General features: G+C 49.9%; 1 protein-coding gene across 7 annotated transcripts in view; it reads left to right on the top strand.

The window, feature by feature from the left end:
- CRACR2A (calcium release activated channel regulator 2A) overlaps positions 1–21,258 on the top strand; it is a 154,233-nt gene that overhangs the window by 102,404 nt on the left and 30,571 nt on the right. For 6 of the 7 annotated variants that reach the window (XM_006069009.4, XM_025283044.3, XM_006069012.4 and 3 more), the window contains 6 exons: positions 3,041–3,131; positions 4,178–4,273; positions 6,852–7,039; positions 11,740–11,811; positions 13,263–13,308; positions 17,969–18,075. In XM_006069009.4, coding sequence (XP_006069071.1) covers positions 3,041–3,131; positions 4,178–4,273; positions 6,852–7,039; positions 11,740–11,811; positions 13,263–13,308; positions 17,969–18,075 — 600 coding nt within the window. Of the gene's footprint in view, positions 1–3,040; positions 3,132–4,177; positions 4,274–6,851; positions 7,040–11,739; positions 11,812–13,262; positions 13,309–17,968; positions 18,076–20,201; positions 21,257–21,258 lie in introns of those variants that run through there. The other variant, XM_006069013.4, reaches the window with a different exon arrangement.

Here is a 21,258-nt window from a genome sequence, read left to right as displayed (position 1 = left end):
GGACTTTGAAAGGTTCAAATAAAGACATGCGGTGTTCTCTGAGGTCCGGGAAGAGGGTCAGAAAATCGGAACAGATGGAGAAATCCTCATGGAGAAGACTTCAGAGTCTGTGTTTGTGCATCAGGCAATCTGAGTGGTTCCAGAAACTGTGGCAGCAAAGGGGTGTGTAATAAGCAAACACAATTGGTTGCCTCTTTCCTCTGATGGCAGAATGTGGTGAGCTTGGCTGGGGCACCACATGCCATATGCCCACATCTTTTGAGAGTGCCTCTTGCCACTGTTTCTCCCAGAGAAGTAATTTCTCTGCAGCCCCTGCTCACACACAGCCTGCGTCTCTAATGGATCACTCCGACAGGAGGTTTTATTGACTAAGCTTTCTGTTCTTCACCTTTCTGATTGCTTCTGACCCTTTCCAAACCCAGCAGCCCTTTTATCCTTAAAACGAAGACCCTCCACCCCTTGGGGAGCGCTGGCCCTTGCCCTCTGCAGCCCATGATAATAATTAGGAAAATAAATAATCCCTTATATCTGTCTAGGACTTTGCAGTTCCAAACACTTTACCTGCCCATTCATTGTGACGATGCTGGAAGGAACAGGGAGCAGCTGTTATCCTGGGATCAAAGGATGTTGAAACATTTACCCAAGGTCACACAGAGGAAATAAGTCGGTTCTGGGATCATAACCCTGGCCTTCTGCACCCCCTGAGCTGGGTTAGTGATGCCTGTGGTATACACGGCACCTTAATATTCTCATTCTCGGGCTCGTGTGTCCAGCCCTGGGTCACGGCTCAACCTCTGAAGTCCTTCATGCCTCAGCAGCCTCCAAAGAGACCAGGTTTGTTCAAAAGCATTTCCAAAGTATGAGCTCCATGTGGGAGCCCATATGGGCCGGACTACTGATGCCCACCTGCAACCCAGGGCTTCTTTGCGGTGGGTCCCTCCTCTGTGATGAGGGCAGGGGTAGGTACCATTCAGAGGCTGCATCTCTCTTCCCTCCATTTGTTTTGCTGATGTCCTTGAGGTTCAGACGCTAAGTTGTGTGCAAGAATTCAAGATCCCATGGACTTCCCTGTCCTACACCATCTCCTGAACTTTGCTCAAACTCATGTCTATCGAGTCGATGATGCCATCCAACCATCTCATCCTCTGTCATCCCCTTCTCCTCGTGCCTTCAATCTTTCCCAGCATCAGGATCTTTTCCAACGAATCAGCTCTTCGCCAAAGTATTGGAGTTTCAGCTTCAGCATCAGTCCTTCCAGTGAATATTCTGGACTGATTTCCTTTAGGATTGACTGGTTTGATCTCCTTGCTGTCCAGGGGACTCTCAAGAGTCTTCTGCAGCAGCACCGTTCAAACGCATCAATTCTTTAGTGCTCAGCCTTCTTTATAGTCCAATTCTCACATCTGTGTTTGTAAAATTACTTACTTACTTCACGACTAACAAACTGACATGTGAGCATGAAAAGCATAACGTTTATTAATTTAATCCAATAAAACTTCAAGTTAATATAACACATTTAATGATAATGTAGAATTAATGCCCTGCATGGTTATTGGGCTTACATGCTACATAGCTTATATGAGTGATTATCATGAGCATGACATTAGCAGCACCTAATCCATTTTGAAGTTTTTCTCATCTCACTCTATCAGTTCTCTGGTGCCTGTAGAGTTGGAATCACTATCTGTAGTTTTCCTAAATACCATTTGCCACGTCGCATTTGAATTTCTTCCATCACAGGAAGGCAATTCCAGGGACCAGGGGAAGCCTATCTTTCTCTCTGAACTTTTCCTATCCACTGTATCCATTTCTGTCCCCAAGGGGTCCCTGTGCAACCGCAGGGTCTCAGCTCCTTGTTTCTCGCCAAGATTTTCTTGTAATTGTTGTGGGGTAGCCAAGGACCAAAGCAGCCATCCAAACATTTGTCATTTACTGAGAAGAGAGTTCTCCCTCTTTGCCAGAAAGACGCTTGTTACTCCCAGAATGGGAGGTCCAGCGGTGAGCAGAGAGCCTCAGCTCAGAGGCGTCTTGGGGAGCCGTGCCCTTCTGTCTGGGCACAACCCTGGACCAATGGGGTACTCACTCCAAGTCAGGTTTATGGTCTTGGAGGTACAACCAGGAACGTGAACTCAGACCAGTGAGTAACCTTGACCGTGTGTTCTGGGGCGGCTGTGTGGTTCCTGTAGAACTGAAAGGATGCCAATCAAAATTGTGGCCTGTGCATGGGTGCCAGGTTCCCCCAGCAGATAGCGAGTGAGGAAAGACCAGCCCATGGGCTGTGGTGCGGGAGACCTGAGTTCGACCCCTGGGTCAGGAAGATCCCCTGGAGAAAGGAATGGCAACCCGCTCCAGTATTCTTGCCTGGAGAGCTCCATGCATGGAGGAGCCTGGTGGGCTACAGCCCATAGGGTTGCAAAGAGTCGGACACGACTAAGAGACTAACACTTTGAGTTTCACCCTCCCCATGGCCCCGTGCTGAGATGCTCTGAGTCCTTGGACAGGAGCGGCCCCTCCCTCTGTAGGGGGTGTTGTGATGGAGGTGGTAGTCATCACCATGGAACCTTTTGAGAGCCTGTTGAAAACAAGCCTGTTTGTCACCCAAAATTCAGCACACAAGGAGAGTACAGCTCAGACAGTGCTGATGGAGCCAGGTGGAGAGAAAGCAGCCAGCGTAGGAAAGAGATAAACCAAGAAACCAAGCAGAGGAAAAGCCCACACCTTTATGCTGTGGAAAAGCATAGGGATCGGCGGGTAATGCTATGATGAGTGTCACGAGGCTGGGTGGTTGGTGCTGGCATAAAGCAGAGCACAAGAAGATGGAGCCGAGATGCTCCCCTCCCCACCAGCAAGTGTGTAGATCATCTGGGGGGGATGGCCGAGAGACAGGAGGACAAGAGGGTCCTGCCTGTCCTCTGTGGTCTGCTGATCCTGAGGAGCTGACCCTGCAGTCTTAGCTGACCGACCTAGTGGTCACCCCCACCCAGAGCTCCACTGGGGAATAGAGGCTTCTCATCAGACTCTCCTTTTGTCACCTGTGCAGGAAAATCGCTGCCTATGATGAAGAAATCCAGCACCTCTACGAGGAGATGGAACAGCAGATCAAAACTGAGAAGGAGCAGTTTCTCCTGAAGGTGAGAGTCCATTCAAGTCCGGGTCTTGGCTGTGCTGGCCAGGCCGAAATAGCGAAAGAGCACCTGCTCGGACCACCTTCTGCCTCCTGGACCTAAGGTCACACTACCCCCATGGTATTATTGATTTCCTATTTTTTGGCTTTGTTTTTTTTCAAGGTCGTTATCACCTTCAAATTTGGCATGTAATTTACTGGTTCATTTTGATCGATTGTGGTCTGTCTGGTCCTATTAAGATGTTAGCCCCAGAGAGCAGGGGTCGTCCTCTTTTATGGACTGATGTACCCTTGGTACCCCCACTGTGCCTGGAGCAGAGTAGGCAGTCAATCAACAAGTATCTGTTGGATCAATGACTGAACGAGGATTACAGAGGGATGGAGGGGTTTAGCGCTGAAAGCATCCTGAAGGCTGGGCTTGATTTTGGTCATTCCTGGAGGGAGCTAGTGTTGTACATGCTCCCTGTCCACCTGGACTGGGGGTCACTGAAGCCCTGGGATGTCGTGTTGTTGCTGCTGTTCAGTGGCTAAGTTGTGTCCAACTCTTTGCGACACCATGGACTGCAGCACACCAGGCTTCTCTGTCCTTCACTATCTCCCAGAGTTTGCTCAAACTCATGTCCATTGAGTGGATGATGCCATCCAACCATTGCATCCTCTGTTGTCCCCTTCTCCTCCTGCCCTCAATCTCTCCCAGCATCAGGATTTTTTTTCCCAGTGAGTCGGCTTTCACATCAGGTGGTCAAAGTATTGGAGCTTCAGCTTCAGCATCAGTCCTTCCAGTGAATATTTAGCGTTGATTTCCTCTAGGATTGACTGGTTTGATCTTCTTGCTGTCCAAGGGACTCTCAAGAGTCTTCTTTAGCACCACAATTCAAAAGCATCAGTTCTTCAGTGCTCAGCATTCTTTATGGTCCAGCTCTCACATCTGTACAAGACTACTGGAAGTCCAAAGGCTGAGTGGATCCTGCTGTTGAGCAGGTTCAAGGTGGTGAAAGCAGTCTCCATCCAGGTGCCTTTGGGCCTCATGTGTCCCTCTCCCTGGTATGGCAGGACACGGAGAGGTTCCGGGCCCGAAGTCAGGAGCTGGAGCGGAAGCTGCTCTCAAAGGAGCAGGAGCTGGAACAGCTGGTCCAGAAGCAGAAGCGGGTAAACTTTCCTCTGCATCCTCAGAGGACCCAACTCTCTACTCTATCCTCCCCTCTTTTCTTACCCACTTTCCCTGCCCTTTGCTTAAGGACTTAATTTTTTCCAATCTGAGAAGAACCATTTAATGATACAAAAGAGAGCATTTGAAATCACAGGTGATCCCAAGATAAAACCTTTATACTCTCCCATGCCTGGTGTTTAACTCAGAAAAATTGCCGACGGTTGAGGTATCTGCAGACATGGGAGTATAGTTATGCCTGGGAGCTACCAGAAAGCTGAAACGGTAGTTTGTTTCCTGCATCCTGTGTGAGAGAGGAGGGAGATGCTGAGACATGGGGCCACAGTCACTGATTTGGGGGGAGGGGGCTGCAGACTGTGATGTCTTCCTGCTGGGATGGCTGGGGATGCCTCCAGTTGGAAGAGGCTCCTCAAAGGTCCATTTGTCTGTTCCGTCTCTTCCCATGCACCCAGAAAATGTGCACCAGCCCCTTTGTGACTGCTCCCATCACCCCGAAGGATCGATGCAGACACCAGATGCTCCCTTGATGCACCTGAGTCCCCAGAGGCAGGCTAGGCAGTATCTCTGTGTCCATCCACCCTGTCTGGGAGAGCCTGGCACAGGACCCCGAGAGATGGACTCTCTAGGCAAGTGAAAAATGAGTGACTTTGGAGCTCGCACACACTTGCATGTGTGAGTAACTGAAACCAGAGTTTCATGAAACATGCTCACTCTCCTTACATGTGACGAGCTCTGAGGTTTTCTGTTCTATAGCACATGCGTACTCAGTCTCGTCTGACTCTTTGTGACCCCATGGACTGTAGCCCGCCAGGCTCCTCTGTCCATGGCATTCTTCAGACAAAATTACTGGAGTGGATTGCCATTCCCTTCTCCAGGGGATCTTCCTGACCCTGGGATGGAACCTGGATCCCCTGCATTGCAGACAGATTCTTTACCGTCTGAGCAACCAGGGAAGCCTAGGCAAGCCTCCTCTTCAAAGCAAGGGGCTCATAGGTAGAGAGAGGGCCATTTGCCACTTGGCCTCCTGTTTTGTTTTGTTTGGTGCTGGAAGGAATCCAGCCCTGGACAGACCCAGGCACATTGCTTCCATTTGAAAAGAGAGGGATATTTTTAGCAGCACATTAAAATACGCTTGAAGACAACCCATGCTAAGGCTGGAAGACAGTTCCACTCCTGTGAATCCCCAACCCGTAGATTTTGGTTTTTCTCCTGCAGCGAGATGTTCTCAACGCCTGGAATTGCCAGCTGCCTCCCCATCCCCACAGCACAGTCATACCTGGCTTCTCCTCCCTCTTTCTCCTCCTTACTGTTACGTATTAAGTTCTTCGCAAATAGATTTATCCCTTCAATGAGTGATTGCCACTCGACTTAATTACTGCATGCTTGCCTGATTACACAGGGGCCTCCTGAGATTGGCACAGACGTCCTTGTTTTTGCTTCCTTTTTCTCTTACTGGCCACATTCATTCAACTAAATCCATTATGATCTGTGTGCCTTGCTTTGAGTCTTCCTCTGGTGAGAGGGTTAGAAGCTCTGTAGAGACTAATCACCAGCCAGAAAAACCTTAAGGTGTTTAGTTGCTTTAGGGACATGAGAACAGGTCCATGTTTGGTTGGACCGGTTTGAGCTATTTCCTAAGGGTTTGCAGGGTTTGTGGCTACCATAGCAAACTTGTCTAGATGAAAGGACTCAGACTTGTTTAGCTGAGAGAGGAAAAGGGAATAAATTGATTGACATTCAGGATTCATGACCGGGGCAGGTGGCTGTGTGAAGAACGACACTTAGCAGTTTCCATCTCCATCAAGGACCAAGGGGAAGCAACTAGTGTGGCGGACAAGAGGGGTCTCATGAGAGCCTAAGACATTGATGAGACTGCTGGTGAGACGATGGTCATCAGCACTGGGATAGAGGGACAGACGATGGTCTTTCGGAATGGTGCAGCCCCTCCCAGGACTTTTTTTTTTTTTTTAAAACAATGTTGCTTTAAAAAATGGATTTCATTTGGGCTCTGCTGGGTCCTTGTTGCTGCACGTGGGCCTTTCTCTAGTTGGGTGAGTCCGGGTTACTCTCTGTCACGGTCTGAGGGCTTCTCACTGTGATGGTTTCTCTTGTGGAGCGCAGGCTCTAGGACACAGGCTAGCGGTTGCAGCTTCTGGGCTCCAGAGCGTGGGCTCAATAGTTGTAGCTTAGTTGTGCCTCAGAATGTGGAATCTTCTCGGACCAGGGATCGAACCCACATCTCCTGCATTGGCAGGTGGATTCTCAACGACTGGACCACCAGGGAAGTCCTGACCAGATGGTTTAGTAGCCCTGTGGAGACAGGGGAGAGACAGGAGTGCTCTGGAAGCTCCTCCCTGCCCCTGGAAGTGTGTGTGTGTGTGTGTGTGTGTGTGTGAATTGAGGGGCAGGACAAAGCTGACTGAGGCTGGAGGGTGGTGAGGGGCAATAGCAAGGGCTGCTGCCCGCCACGTGGAGGAAGCCAGGTGGGGCCGGGAGAGGCAGCCTGACAGAGCTGGTCCCTCATCACTCCCCGCTGCACACCCCCTTCCACCTTTCCAGCTGGAAGGCCAGTGCGCCGCCCTGCACAATGACAAGCACGAGACCAAGGCTGAGAACACCAAGCTGAGACTCACCAACCAGGAGCTGGCACGGGAGCTGGAACGGACATCCCGGGAGCTCCAGGATGCCCAGCAGCAGCTGGAGAGCCTCCGGCAAGAGGCCCACAAGCTCCACCAGGAGAAGGAGATGTGAGTGTGACCCTTGCACCACCCGGACTCTGCCTTCTGCATTGGTCCCCCTGCTCTGAGCCTATGAGTGACTCCTCCCACCCCACACCCCCACCCCAGACCCTTCTCCTTGCTCATAACATGGGGACGGGGCTCCTCGGTCCCTCTTCTAACCTTCTTCTAGAATCCTGAGATGTGAAGCAGACCAGCTCTGTGCCAGGCATTACCTAGGATTGACAAGAAACATGCAGCCTTGTTCTCAGAAAATGTATTAAACGATCAGGACGGCGTTATCCAACCAAGTAGCAGGCAGTCTGGGGAAAGATGCTGAGTGAGGGGAGTGGCCAGACATTGACCCTGGAGGCCACGGTGGGCCAGGAAGTCTTCCCAGGTCAGCATGCCATACATGTGCTGCGTGTCACAGGGCGTGTGACAGGGGCCTGGAAGCAGCATCCCAGCTCTGCCCATCTTTTTCCCACCAGCCTTCCTCTGTGTGGGCCCTATGGGGGCAGCCCCACGTTTCTGGGCATGGTTTGCTGATAAAGCCCTGCCTCTCTCTGACTGCTGGCCAAACCTTGGTCCATTGCAGGAAGTGTGTGTGCTCAGTCACGTCTGACTCTTTGCAACCCTTTGGACTGTAGCCCGCCAGGCTCAGTAGTTGTGGTGCACGGGCTTACTTGCCCCGCAGCATGTGAAATCCTCCTAGATCAGGGATTCTCCAGGCAAGAATACTGGAGTGGTTGCCATGCCCTCCTTCAGGGGATCTTCCTGATCCAGGGATCGAACTCGCTCTCTTGCGTCTCCTATATTGGCAGGCAGATTCTTTACCACGCTGCCACCTGAGAAGCCATTAGCCTAAATCAAATTGTTCTGCTGTCTGGCTCTTGTGTAGTGTCTTGTATGATTTGGGACTGATCCAGAGTGAGAGGCAGGATGTGTGTTCAGATTTGGAGTTTTTTACCCTAGGAAGATCCCTCCAGTTGAAAAATAGTTGTCTTCCCTAGCTTCTGGTTTAAAGCGAAACCAGCCCTTCTGTTCCAAGGCTCGGATGCCGGGTGGAGGAACGGTGTATTTCATTGGAAACAAGCAAAATCGGTTCCTCCCCATTGAGAGCAGGTCAACAAGGTGCTTAACTTTATAAACAGAATTAAGGATTCAGCCTCTTAAAATTCAATCAAGGCCTAAAAGCAACAAACATCCGAAAGCACAGGCGTGAGGTTTGCAGGTGGAAGTAAGCACCAGAGCTAAGCACCAGAGCCGGGGTAACCAATCACAGCGTGAGGATTAAAATCTTTCTGAAGCCTTATCTTCATCAGGCAAGCCAGAGACACAATCTCTGGAGGCCGGGAATTGAAAAAGAGGGAGGAGGGGCTAGGAGGGAGAGATAAATGAGTGCGGAACCTTCATGGCTTGTTTTGAAGAAGCTTGCAGCGGCTTGTGCAGCCGGAGAGCCTGCTGGAGCCCAGGAGAGCGTGTCTTGTCCAGGGAGACGGGAGAGAAGGGCGGGGAGAGGCTTAGTGTGCCCTCCATAGAGCAGGAACCCTGACCAGCAGTATGGACAGGACCTTCGTGCTGGAAGCCACCTCTCCATTTCACACATGGAAAATGGAAGCTCAGAGAAGGGTAGCGAGCAACCTGCAGTCACACAGCTACACAGTGTCCTCCCATCCTGTCCATCCCCAGAGATGTCTGACTGCCGGGTGATTCTCCAGAGCAGCGGGGAGCGGGGGGAGCAGGCCTCTAGATCATCAGGCCCCATCATGTGGATAGGAAAATGAGTCTTCCTGTTCTCTGAAGATGCCCAAGGAAGGAGAACTAGATTTTAAAAAGAGATGAAGAAGGAACAGTCACAGGAGAGGTGAAGGTCAACTGAAAAGCAGCTTCGCTGTCTGTTTTGTTAATCATTTTGTATCTGGGGCAGGTGGTTTATGACAAGGCACAAAATTCAAAGTGGTTTGCACCCCCACCCCCTGACCTCTGGCCTCCTGTGAGTAGGAGGCCACCAGTCGTGGCTTCTTGTGGATCCTTCCAGGGTGTGTGTGCACACACAGGCACTTCCAGGCAGCGCTAGTGGTAAAGAACCCACCTGCCCATGCAGGAGACGTAAGAGATGCAGGTTCAATCCCTGGGTGGGGAAGATCTCCTGGAGGAGGGCGTGGGAACCCACTCCAGTATTCTTGCCTGGAGAATCTCATGGACAGAGGAGCCTGGCGGGTTACAGTCCATGGGTCACAGTGAGCTCGCACACACACACACACACACACACAGCAGCAGCAGAGCACTGCTCTACATCAGCCTGGCTTTTTCACTTGATGGATCCTTTGGAGAACGCTCCATATTTCTTTCTGATAAAAACCAGGCCGACAGCCCTCCCCTCCGGGCGGCGGTAAACCTCTCCTCAGCCACTTCCATGAAATGGCAAGCTCTGTGCTTTACCCTTCACCCATCAGCCAGACACAAACTTGTCGAATGTCTAGGTCAGAAAGACGTTCAGGGGCATTTTGTTAAATATCTAAGTATCTTTTTTTCTTTTTTTGCAGAAATGCTCTTCTTTTTGTTAAGACCCCCCCAAATCTATCTGAATATGTATGTGTGTGTGTGTGCATGTTCAGATAGGTGGATATCTGTATGTCTACTAGACAAACAGCCGTGTGTGTGCACTGATACGTACCATGTACAGGTGTGTATGTGTGTGTGTTGTCATGGTGCCAGGGTCCCCCGGTGCTGTGTCAGCAGGGCCAGAGGAGGGCTGGAATGATGTCCTCTCATTGTGGAGGACTTGACCCCTCCATCAAATACTGTGGAGTTTCCCAGGTGGCTCAGCGGTAAAGAACCTGCCTGCCAATGCAGGAGAAACAGGAGACACAGGTTCGATCCCTGGGTCAGTAAGATCCCCTAAAGGAGGGCGTGGCAACTCACTCCAATATTCTTGCCTGGAGAATTCCGTGGACAGAGGAACCTGGTGGGCCACGGTCCATGGGGTCGCGCAGAGTCGGGCACAACAGCACACACCCAGTCACACTTGCACAAACACTGTGAGACCCCAGCCCTCAGGTCTCCACTGAGTGACTGTCCTCATCAGGGAAAGCCATCTGCTCCCAGGAAGAAACAGGACGTGGGGTGGGGGCTGGGGAGCCCCAAAGCCAGCCGGAGGCAACCTTGGCTCCGAGGGAACCAAGGAGCAAGATGGCAGGTATGCTCATGTAGTGCCGGTCGGTCGGAGCAGAGTCCCAGGCTGGGGCTTAGGGACCCAGCGTGGATAATGGGAGAGACATTGTTTTCCCTCAAGTCGAAATTAAATATAATTAGTAATAAAATATTGGGAGTTCGCAGCTCTGCAGGAGCCAGAGAAGTTCTTTTGCTTAATTAGGATTGTCTGAGGTGAACTTAGAATTTGAGACAGTTTGTTACTGTTGCAAATTGACTTTCTAATTATTCTATAAAGGGGAAAAACCCACAGATACTGCCGAAGGAATCAGGAGATCGCGAGCTTGGCAGGCGCGTCCTGCGGCCCCAGCAAGCTCGGTAGTGACGTGGGCGGGGTGGTCGGGGGACAGTGCTTGCCCAGCGCAGTCTGTGCACCCTGCAGGCAGCCCATGGCAGCGATGCGTTTATCGGATGCAAGGTGCTTCCTGCTCTAAAACTAGGCTGTGGCTTGAAAATGTGGAACCTTGGACCCTTTGCCGTAAGCCTGGGGGAGATTTAAAATCTCTGAACTGCAGGGCAGAGCCCAGAGGGAAGGAGGGAGGCAGACTTGCACAGTTAAGCAAGGTTTATTTTCCAGCATCACCCCGTTCTCTATTTTTCCCCTTCTGAGAGAGGCTGAATTCCTCGCCACCACTCCCTCCTCCTTTCCGTCTCTCTTCCTCCCTCCTCCCCAGCCCTCCTCCCGCCCGCCCCTCCTGCCCTCTCTCCTTTATTCCCACTGCTGTTTGCTAACTGCGGCTTTCAAGCCAGATGCTGCAGCGAGAACACAAAGGCACACACAGCCCCACCTCGCAGCCTAAGTTGCCCTCCAGCCACCCCTGTGTATCTTTCAGCCTCTCTCCTTCCCCCAAATCCTCTACTGACACGCTCACACTGTGATGTAAACGATGGATTATGACTGATACATTAAATCTCTGCTTTGTAGCTACAGATGGAAATTTTAGTCAAAGAAATGAATGCGCAAGAGTGGAGATTCCAGATCTTCGGGAACAGATTGGAGACTGTTGGGGGGAGGTGGAGACGGGACAGTGGTTCTTCAGTAGCTCCTGAAAATAAACCAAACCAGCACGGTGGGGGTGGGCGGGGGGTGGGGAAGCACCAGCTCTGCTCTCGCCCTCCGAGACTGGGCTGGAGAAGAGAGTTGATTCTGATTCCCTGAGCTCTGGGCAGGGCAGGACCACTGGGAGCCTGCGAGGACAGTACAGTCCTCATGAAGCAGTATCCTTGGACCAGGGGGTCTGGATTAGGACCCCGGCTCAGTCCTGGGTTGTCCTGGGAGAGTTAGTGAACCTGTCTTGTGATCTATGTTTGTAAAACGGGGATAAGTTCACCTTCCAAATAGGTGCCTGAGATGACTCGCTGATTCCTGGTACAAGCCCCTGCACGAGGCCCTGCTCTCCAGCGGAGGACCAGCCCGGGTACCATCTCCAGGGTCTGACTTCATCACCGCCCCGCGCCCTGGTAGTGCGCCCCCTGGTGTGGTCACTCATCACCGCCCTCTTGTACCCTCTCAGGGAGGTGTACCGCGTCACCGAGAGTCTGCAGCGGGAGAAGTCGGGGCTCCTGAAGCAGCTGGATTTCCTGAGGTGTGAGCTCATCCCAGAGCCCAGAAGGGCGCCCCCGCCTCCAGAGTCTCACCTGTCTGCTGAGAGAGCACCCTCATTCCCTTGGTCCCCAACATCCTGTTGGACGGCTGAATACCACCTCTCCACCATGTTTGGTCCATTTACACAGGTGCCCACCCCCCGTTTCAGTTTGTACCTCTGCAGGTGGGCATTGCCCCATTCTTCTGCGTGCCTGGCATGGTACTTGCTCAGGTAGGAGAGAACTGATTGAGCATCACAAACAGGGCAGCAAGATAGGAGTTTTCTCAGCCTATCAAGCTTACTATAAATTCAAAGCTCACTGGTTTGATTTGGTTTGGAATACTCTCAAAAAACTTCCCCCAAATGACCATACCCAACCAGGTGTGGGGAAAGATGAAATTTTCAGTTTTGCCTCTGAGGTTTCTAAGTTACTTAACCTGCTGCCCACAAAACACCTTTTTGGAAATGGTGATGAAATCTGGGTTCTAATTTTTTAAATTGCAAGCAGGTTTGAATTGGCTACTTTATTAAGGTTTTTATTTTATTTTATTTATTTATTTTTTTAATTTGAAAGCAAGGTAAGATCACTGTGTCTGGTGTCTTTGATGCCACCAAATAGAAAAATTCTTCAAAGAGAATGCATCTCAGATTTCTTCACTTAAGATGTGATTCAAAAGCCTGGGAAGATGGAAGAGATTTTCTTAGGTGGCCAAGTTCTCACGGGTGTGAGAGGAGGTCTGGATTCTCAGGAAGGATTTAATGAAGGCAGAGAACAAGATGCACAGGAACGTGCTTGGTTGGGCTTTTTCCCTTTTTGCTATTTGTACTTTGAAAAAATACAAGGGCAGATACAGTTTGAGTGAGCAGGGGAGGCTGACAAGGCACTGCTCTGCCAACATTTGTGGGTCTTTTTAATGGAGACGAGGGTTTCCCTTACAGCTCAGTTGGGAAAGAATCTGCCTGCAATGCAGGAGACCCGGGTTCGATTCCTGGGTTGGGAGGATGCCCTGGAGAAGGAAATGGCAACCCACTCCAGTGTTCTTGCCTGGAGAATCTCATGGACAGAGGAGCCTGGTGGGCTACAGTCCATGGGGTTGCAAGAGTCGGACACGACTTAGCGACTAAGCCACCACCAGTGTCTGTTCAGAGTCCCAGCCTGGAGCCTCTCTGTGCCTTACCTGGCCCCCCAACCAGCTGAGGGGAGCCTTGATGCCAGATGGCTCTAAGGCCAATGGCCAAAGGGCCATTCTGTCCCCCTGCCTCTGACCTGACTTAGACACAGTCACCCTCTGCCCTTAGCCACCATCCCTAAGGAAAGCAGTTCCACACCCCCTCCTCCCCGGGCCTTCCACACACAGCCATCCTCTGCACCCATCTGACCGTCAAACCAGTGCTGTGGATCTGTCGACCGCAGGCCCCATGTTTGAACAGATTCCCCTTTCCATCTGCAGGGAAAGGAACAAGCATCTCCGGGATGAACAGGACATACGTTTCCAGGTAAGTGGCTGGTGCCCCCTCCGTGCGGCAGGGGGAGAACAAGGACGGGGGTCCAGTGGCAGCCAGGCTGTGCTGGGACTGGTCCAGGAAGGTCCCATGGCTTGGGGTCTGGCTGTACCTTCATGTGGGCAAGACGGTGGCCTAAGATTTTTCAAAAGTAGTAAAGGTTCAAGGTGACCTATAGGGTCACAGTGTGTTAATTTTCTGTGAAATGACACACTTTTCTTTCGGCATCACGAGACTGGGATACTCGGGAGGGTCCCTCACTTTTTGAACGTAGAAACGATGAGTTGAAATGTCGCCATCACTTTTAAACCAAAATGTTCTGTTTTTTTCTTCATTAAGATTTTGATGTCTTGATGAAAATTTTACATTTTAGACTGTCATAGAGAGAATTAAAATGTGTATTTCATCATTTACATAGTTGATTTTATATAAAGTTTTTTAATCCTATGGGGACTGCTGCTCCTCTAAACCTACATACTTTCCCAAATAACACAAAAATCCTTTATTTACATGAAGATTTTCATTTGCGAATGCACTAAGCAGAAGCTAGGCTTTCAGGGTCTCCTATCATCCTCCCCTTTAGACAGTAGCTGTTGGATGCTCTGAAGGGAAGAAAAAGGGGGACAGGATGGATCCATATAACATTCTACCAGGATTATCCATCGTGAATTTCATGTGTGATCTTGGGTAAATTGTTAGCCTCCTTGGACCATGACCTCAGTGATCACAGGAGGAAAGGGAATTCTTTTCCTTATTTCATTTTGTAGGGCTTTTTGTTTTTTTCTATTTAGTTGGAGGATATAATGTTGTGTTGGTTTCTGCTGTAAGCAATGCAAATCAGCCATAACGACATGTATAGTCCCTCCCTCGTGAGCCTCCCTCCCATCCCCCCGTCCCATTCCTCTGAGTGGTCACAGAGCAACAGGCTGGGCTCCTTGTGTCATATAGCAGCTTATAGTAGCTATTTTGGACTTCCCTGGTGGCTCAGTGGTAAAGAACCCCCCTGCCAATGCAGGAGACATGGGTTTGATCCCCCGGTCGGGAAGATCCCCTGGAGAAGGAAATGGCAACTCACTCCAGTATTCTTCCCTGGGAGATCTCATGGACAGAGGAGCCTGGTGGGCTACAGTCCATGGGGTCGCACAGAGTTGGACACGACTGAGCGACTAAACACCACCAACACCACTAGCTACTTTACACGTAGTAGTGTATAGGGATTGTTTTTGTGTGTGTGAAAACCTCTTGGAAAAGGAGGTCTTGTGCTAGCCCCTCAGCTGTTAATTCCCTAAATGAGGCAGCACGTGGCAGCTAGCTTGCCCCTCATTTGTTCAAAGCTGGTTTGTAGCTACAAACCCCTTGGGGACCTTGCACATAACCGTCTCTCTTCTGTTCCCAGCTGGCAGCAGCACGTCTCTGCCGCCCACCTATGTGTACTATCAGAGCGAGGCTTAAGCCCACACATGTTTGTTTGATGGTGATAATGGTTATAATTGTTTTAGAAGTAACAATGAATTTATTTAAAAACTTCCTACCAAATGTCACCCTAATCCCTTGACCTTGCTTCCTTTCCCCTGCCAAACTCATTCTGTTTGGAGTAGGGAATGGAATTGAGAACCTTCATGGGGCATAGAAAAAAGAGGATAAAATCATGTTCATGCCAGATAATTGTTAAAGATTAATGTGGAATCACAGCCATACCTTCTGGGGCCCTGGGAGCATGGCTACCCCTCCTTCTCTCATTAAAGATCACTCGGAACCATGGGACTGGCTGATTAATGAGAGATTCTTCTGTGATCTGAGTCCCTCTCATCTAGAAGACATCTGTTAGGGAGGCCTGGAGAGGGGGATGCAAGCCCCCAACTCCACCAGGCTCTTCACTGAGGACACGTGAGAAATTATCTCACCTAGCCTGCTTCTACAAAAGATCTGAAATACTCTGTTCTAGCTTCGTAGCTGTGGGCAGGGCACTGGGCTAATTGATCCTCCTGTCTGGAAGGAAATCTACGACAAACCTAGATGGCATATTAAAAAGCAGAGACATCACTTTGCCGACAAAGGTCCATATAGTCAAAGCTATGGTTTTTCCAGGGCTTCCCTGGTGGCTCAGCTGGTAAAGAATCTGTCTGCAATGCAGGAGACCTGGGTTTGATTCCTGGGGTTGGGAAGATCCCCTGGAGAAGAGAACAGCTACTCGCTCCAGTATTCTGGCCTGGAGAATTCCATGGACTGTAGAGGCCATGGGGTTGCAAAGAGTTGGACATGACTGAGTGCCTTTCACTTCACATGGTTTTTCCAGTAGTCATGTGCCAATGTGAGAGCTGGTCCACAAAGAAGGCTGAGCACTGAAGAACTGATGCTTTCAAACTGTGGTGCTGGACAACAGTCTTGAGAGTCCCTTGGACAGCAAGGAGATCAAACCAGTCAGTTCTAAAGAAAATCAACCCTGAAAATTCATTGGAAGGACTGATGCTGAAGCTGAAGCTCCACCTGTTGTGAAGAGCTGACTCACTGGAAAAGCCCCTGATGCTGGGAAAGATTGAGGGCAGAAGGAGAAGGGGACGACAGAGGATGAGATGGTTGGATGGCATCACCCACTCAATAGACATGAGTTTGAGCGAAGCTCAGGAAACAGAGCAGGACAGGGAGGCCCAGTGTGCCGCAGCCCACGGGTCACAGAGACACGACCGGGCAGCTAAACAACAGCAGCGTCTGGGGCTTTGCAAATTAAGAGGGATTGAAGCTCCACGGAAGAGTGTGTGTGATTAAACAATGCACAGAGTCTTTTCTGTGCATCCTACATTTAGCTCCTCGTGACCCAGATAACCATGATGGTGTGATCACTCACCTAGAGCCAGACATCTTGGAATGTGAAGTCAAGTGGGCCTTAGGAAGCATCACTATGAACAAAGCTAGTGGAAGTGATGGAATTTCAGTTGAGCTCTTTCAAATCCTAAAAGATGATGCTGTGAAAATGCTGCACTCAATATGCTAGCAAATTTGGAAAACTCAGCAGTGGCCACAGGACTGAAAAAGGTCAGTTTTCATTCCAATCCCAAAGAAAGGCAATGCCAAAGAATGCTCAAACTGCCACACAGTTGCACTCATCTCACACACTAGTATAGTTATGCTCAAAATTTTCCAAGCCAGGCTTCAACAGTACGTGAACCATGAACTTCCAGATGTTCAGGCTGGATTTGGAAAAGGCAGAGGAACCAGAGATCAAATTGCCAACATCCATTGGATCATCAAAAAAGCAAGAGAGTTCCAGAAAAACATCTACTTCAACTTTATTGACTATGCCAAAGACTTTGTGTGGATCACAACAAACTATGGAAAATTCTTCAAGAGATGGGAATACCAGACCATCTTACCTGCCTCCTGAGAAATCTGTATGCAGGTCAAGAAGCAAGAGTTAGAACCAGACATGGAACAACAGACGGTTTCCATGGGAAAAGGAGTATGTCAAGGCTGTATATTGTCACCCTGCTTAATTAACTTAAATGCAGAGTACATCATGCAAAATTCTGGGCTGGATGAAGCACAATCTGGAATCAAGATTGCCGGGAGAAATATCAATAATCTCAGAAACACAGATTATACCACCCTTATGGCAGAAAATGAAGAAGAACTGAAAAGCCTCTTGATGAAAGTGAAAGAGGAGAGTGAAAAAGCTGGCTTAAAACTCAACATTCAAAAAACAAAGATCATAGCATCTGGTCCCATTACTTCATGGCAAATAGATGGGGAAACAATGGAAACACTGAGAGACTTTTTTGGGGGGCTCCAAAATCACTGCAGATGGTGACTGCAGCCATGAAATTAAAAGACATTTGCTCCTTGGAAGAAAAGCTATGACCAACCTAGACAGCATATTAAAAAGCAGAGATATTACTTTACCAACAAAGGTCCATCTAGTCAAAGCTATGGTTTTTTCAGTAGTCATGTATGGATTTGACAGTTGGACTGCAAAGGAAGCTGAGCACTGAAGAATTGATGCTTTTGAACTGTGGTGTTGCAGAAGACTCTTGAGAGTCTCTTGGACTGCAAGGAGATCCAACTAGTCCATCCTAAAGGAAATTAGTCCTGAATATTCTTCGGAAGGACTGATGCTGAAGCTGAAAATCCAATACTTTGGCCACCTGATGTGAAGAACTGACCCATTGGTAAAGACCCTGATGCTGGGAAAGATAGAAGGCAGGAGGAAAAGGGGACAATAGAGGATGAGATGGTTGGATGGCATCACTGACTTTACAGTCATGGATTTGAACACACTCCAGGAGTTGGTGATAGACAGGGAAGCCTGTCGTGCTGCAGTCCATGGGGTTGCAAAGAGTTGGACACGACTGAGCAATTGAACTGAACTGAACTGATTTATCCTCTTGCAAATGATCACTAATCCTGTGAAGGGTAACCTCCCAGACCCTGGGGCTCTAAACTGGTTCCTTCGATTAGATTATTAGACAGGAGGTGAAGGAATTCTGCTGAGAGATGACAGTGAAAGGAAAGTGGATAAAGGCTAGCAAGGAGTCCAGGCCATCACTTTCTTCCTAAAGGTTTTATTTCAAGCCTGATCTATGAGGCTTGAGCCCTTTTCTGCTCAAACACTGGGACAAATCAGCGGGTGAGGATCTGAGAGCATTCTGTGTTTCTCCAGAAAGACAAGGCGGCCAGGGCAAACACAGCTGCTCCCACGGCAAGATGGAAGCAGCGATCTGGCTCTGTGATCGGCAAATACGTGGACAGCACAGGGATGCTCAGAAGGTAAGCCATCCCACTTTGCTTACCTGTTATCTGTTCCTTGGCCTTGCAGGGTTGGGCGTAGGCTCTGAGCACATGCTGATTGCAGTTGGCCCTGGCGGGAAGTCTGGGGTCAGCCACGTGCTCTTATGTTGAATCTTGAAGGACATGTACCTTCTTGCTCTGATGTCAAGGTGCAGGGTGAGTCCCAGGACAGGTCCTGGGCTGCCCTAGCCTGCAGTGTTCCTAAAGGGGGCGCTGAAGAGCGGCTGCAAATCAGCCCAGAGACAGAGAGGGTGAGAGGAAGAGGGGTCAGCAACAGGAAGGGCAGGAATGCCAGGCAGGGCTCTGCGGTCTGTCAGGCAGAAGGATGCTCCTGTCTTCCAGGTACTGGACTGTGTGAGTCTGAAGGGTAATTATAGTGGAGTATGGAATCTCTGTGGGCTTTCCTAATGTTTTAGATGGTAAAGAATCTGCCTTCAATGCAGGAGGCCTGGGTTTGATCCCTGGGTCAGGAAGATCACCTGGAGAAGTGAATCCCTATCCACTCCAGTATTATTGCCTCGAGAATTCCATGGACAGAGGAGCCTGGCAGGCTATAGTTCACGAGGTCACAAAGAGTCAGACAAGACTTAGCAACTAACACTTCACATACTTCATGGAGTCTCCAACCGTTAATTCCTTTGCAGATGAGCGTGGGGTTTGTAATTCACAGACTCCTTTCAATAATTCATAGTTAATTAACTCAGAGATAATGTGTTTGGTTGCTTCTGGACAGCACTTGAGTCCCCAGAGGAGTGGCCCATTGCTCCTGGAGAGAGGCAAGGTGGTCCCCTGCCCTCTTTTCTATGGATCATGTACTCCATGCCCATGATGGCCACAGAGAGGCAGAGACAGTCAGATCCCCAGGTGCCAAACCCAGGAGTGATTGTGTGAACTTGCTCATCTGGGAGAGCCTGAGGACAGCAAGCATGAAATTAAAAGATATGCAAAGTGGAGGTGACCTGGGGATGTCAGTCCACTGATTTGTCAAAATCTTGAACTTGATCATCATCAATTCCTTTTCTAAACAGCTGAACGATGGGATGCAACGTGGGAGCCAAATCCCTGCAGTAATTGTTCTGTTGGTTCCTCGGAACCGAATATATGCTCTCAACGAGCACTGCCTGATCGCCTACTGCATACCAGACATTCTTTGAGTTCTAGGAAGCCTCCAAAGATCGATCAGGCATGGGTCCTGCCCTTAATATCCGTTATTGAGTACCTGCTGTGTGCAGGACACAAGGCTGTGTGCTGGGGTACAGGGGTCAACAAAATAGACCCCATCTCTGTTTTCAAGGAACCTACAGTTGAGAGGAGGAAACAGACATTAATTGACGAATAATCAATATCGAGAACTCTGAATTCCCATAGACTTTGGCAGAGGTGCCTGTTCTCTGCTGCTCACATATAGCGTTTGATGGCAAAACCAAAGAGGAACTTACGCTATACTGATGGTACTCCAGAGTGTAACAGTGCTTGAAAATTCCCCAGGGAGAGGCTTTTGCCAAGAAACAATTTGTTTTAGGGTCATTTCATTTTAGGATCATTTCAGTGGCCATTTCTTTCCTGGTTGCAGGGACTTTAAAAAGCCATGCTCTGCCTGTGTATGTGTGTGTGTGTGGGAGAGAGAGAATGTGTGTGTGAGAGGGAGTATGTGTGAGTGTGTGTGTGGGTGTGTGTGAGTGGGTGAATGTGTGTGTGAGTGGGTGTGAGTGAGTGTGTGTGTGTGTGGGTGAATACATGTGTGTGCATGCATGTTGCTCACATATGCTCACATGTGTACATGTGTGTGCAGGCAGAGACAAAGCAGATGGGAATGCTAATTGTGTGCTGAAGTGGGTGAGCACTTAGTAGGCTCTTTAGAATGTAGGAGAAATTTGTTGAAAAGGTGACAGTCAGTTTCTGTGAAAAACTGATTTTATCAGTAAATCTAAGCATCCCTGAATTCCTACAAATCCTTTGTTTTATACCAGGGGACCAAACTAAGTCAGTGTTTTTGTGAGCAAGTTCTGCATCCCCATTTCTCTTTCAGAATCATCCAACTTCAGAACAGTGATACACACGTGTTTTTTTTTTTTTTTCTTTTTCTTTCTGCTGTCGGTCCTTAGGAGCCAGAAATGCTAGAAGCCGGGGAGCGAAGTGAAGGGGCTTCTCCGTTCGGCATATTCTGTGTCCTTCGGCCCTGTCGCCTCACCACTGCTTCCTGTTCCATTTTCTCTTCTACTCCTCGTGTGTGTGTTTCGACTTTGGACTCAAGTCCCTTCCCGTAAAAACCGTCCTCAGGTTGACTTGTTCACAGTGGCCCCAGGGGGCCTTTGCTCTCAAGCCTCGAGGACACAGCCCGCACACTGACCCCACATCCAGCACCAGAGTCCTCCACCTCCTGCTTCTCCTGCTTCTGGATGCTCAGACCATCCGAGGCCGCTCACTCCAGACTCTCAGGAGAAAGGGAGAAGAAGCAGGTGGAGGGCCCTGCCTGGCTTCCTCGCCAGCCCCGAGCCGGTGGATGCCCGCTGTGCTGGGGCCCCCTCCCTAGAGCAGCGACCCCCTCGCCTGCCTCTCTGAGGGCTGCTTCCCTAACGGGTCGGGTTTGTGCACCAGCTTATCAGGGAGGTGGGCAGGGCAGCCGGGCAGGGAAACCGGCCTGGAGAGTTGGCGTCTGACTTGGGGACATGCGGCTGAGAAGGGCTGGTGTCGGACCTGGGCGAAGGCCGCCAACGGTTGACCCAGGAGGTTTTGTTTCCGCATCTGTTACGCTCCTTCTTCACAGCTTTCCTTTTCCTCCGCGGCACCTGCCACAAGCTGGACCAGTGTAGTGAGTGTGTCAGGATGGCTCTAGACTCCTGAGCCAAGTGCTCCTTGAGAGCAAGGACCGTGTCATTAGCTTAACACCTGGAGCCGCCACCTTCACCATCTGCATCGCTTTTCTCATCACCTTCACCACCTTCACCTTTATCATCATCTTCATCGCACCTTCGCTGTAAAGACATTCAGTGAATGGGCTAGAGAATGTGGGGTCTGCTTTTCCCGTTCCTAGCTCCTCTCTGCCCCCAAAGCATGTGGTTCCTCAACTGTCTGTCACAGAAGCTGTCGGGCAGCCCCCAGCCTCCACGCATATACATGTTATGATATTGTCCCCACTCTTTGTCCCCCCACCTCCTGCAA

Source organism: Bubalus bubalis, chromosome 4 (genome assembly GCF_019923935.1).
Source record: "Bubalus bubalis isolate 160015118507 breed Murrah chromosome 4, NDDB_SH_1, whole genome shotgun sequence".
NCBI classification, from domain to species: domain Eukaryota; kingdom Metazoa; phylum Chordata; class Mammalia; order Artiodactyla; family Bovidae; genus Bubalus; species Bubalus bubalis.
The sequence above is the reverse complement of the archived record's forward strand: the minus strand, read 5'-3'. Positions and strand labels throughout refer to the sequence as shown.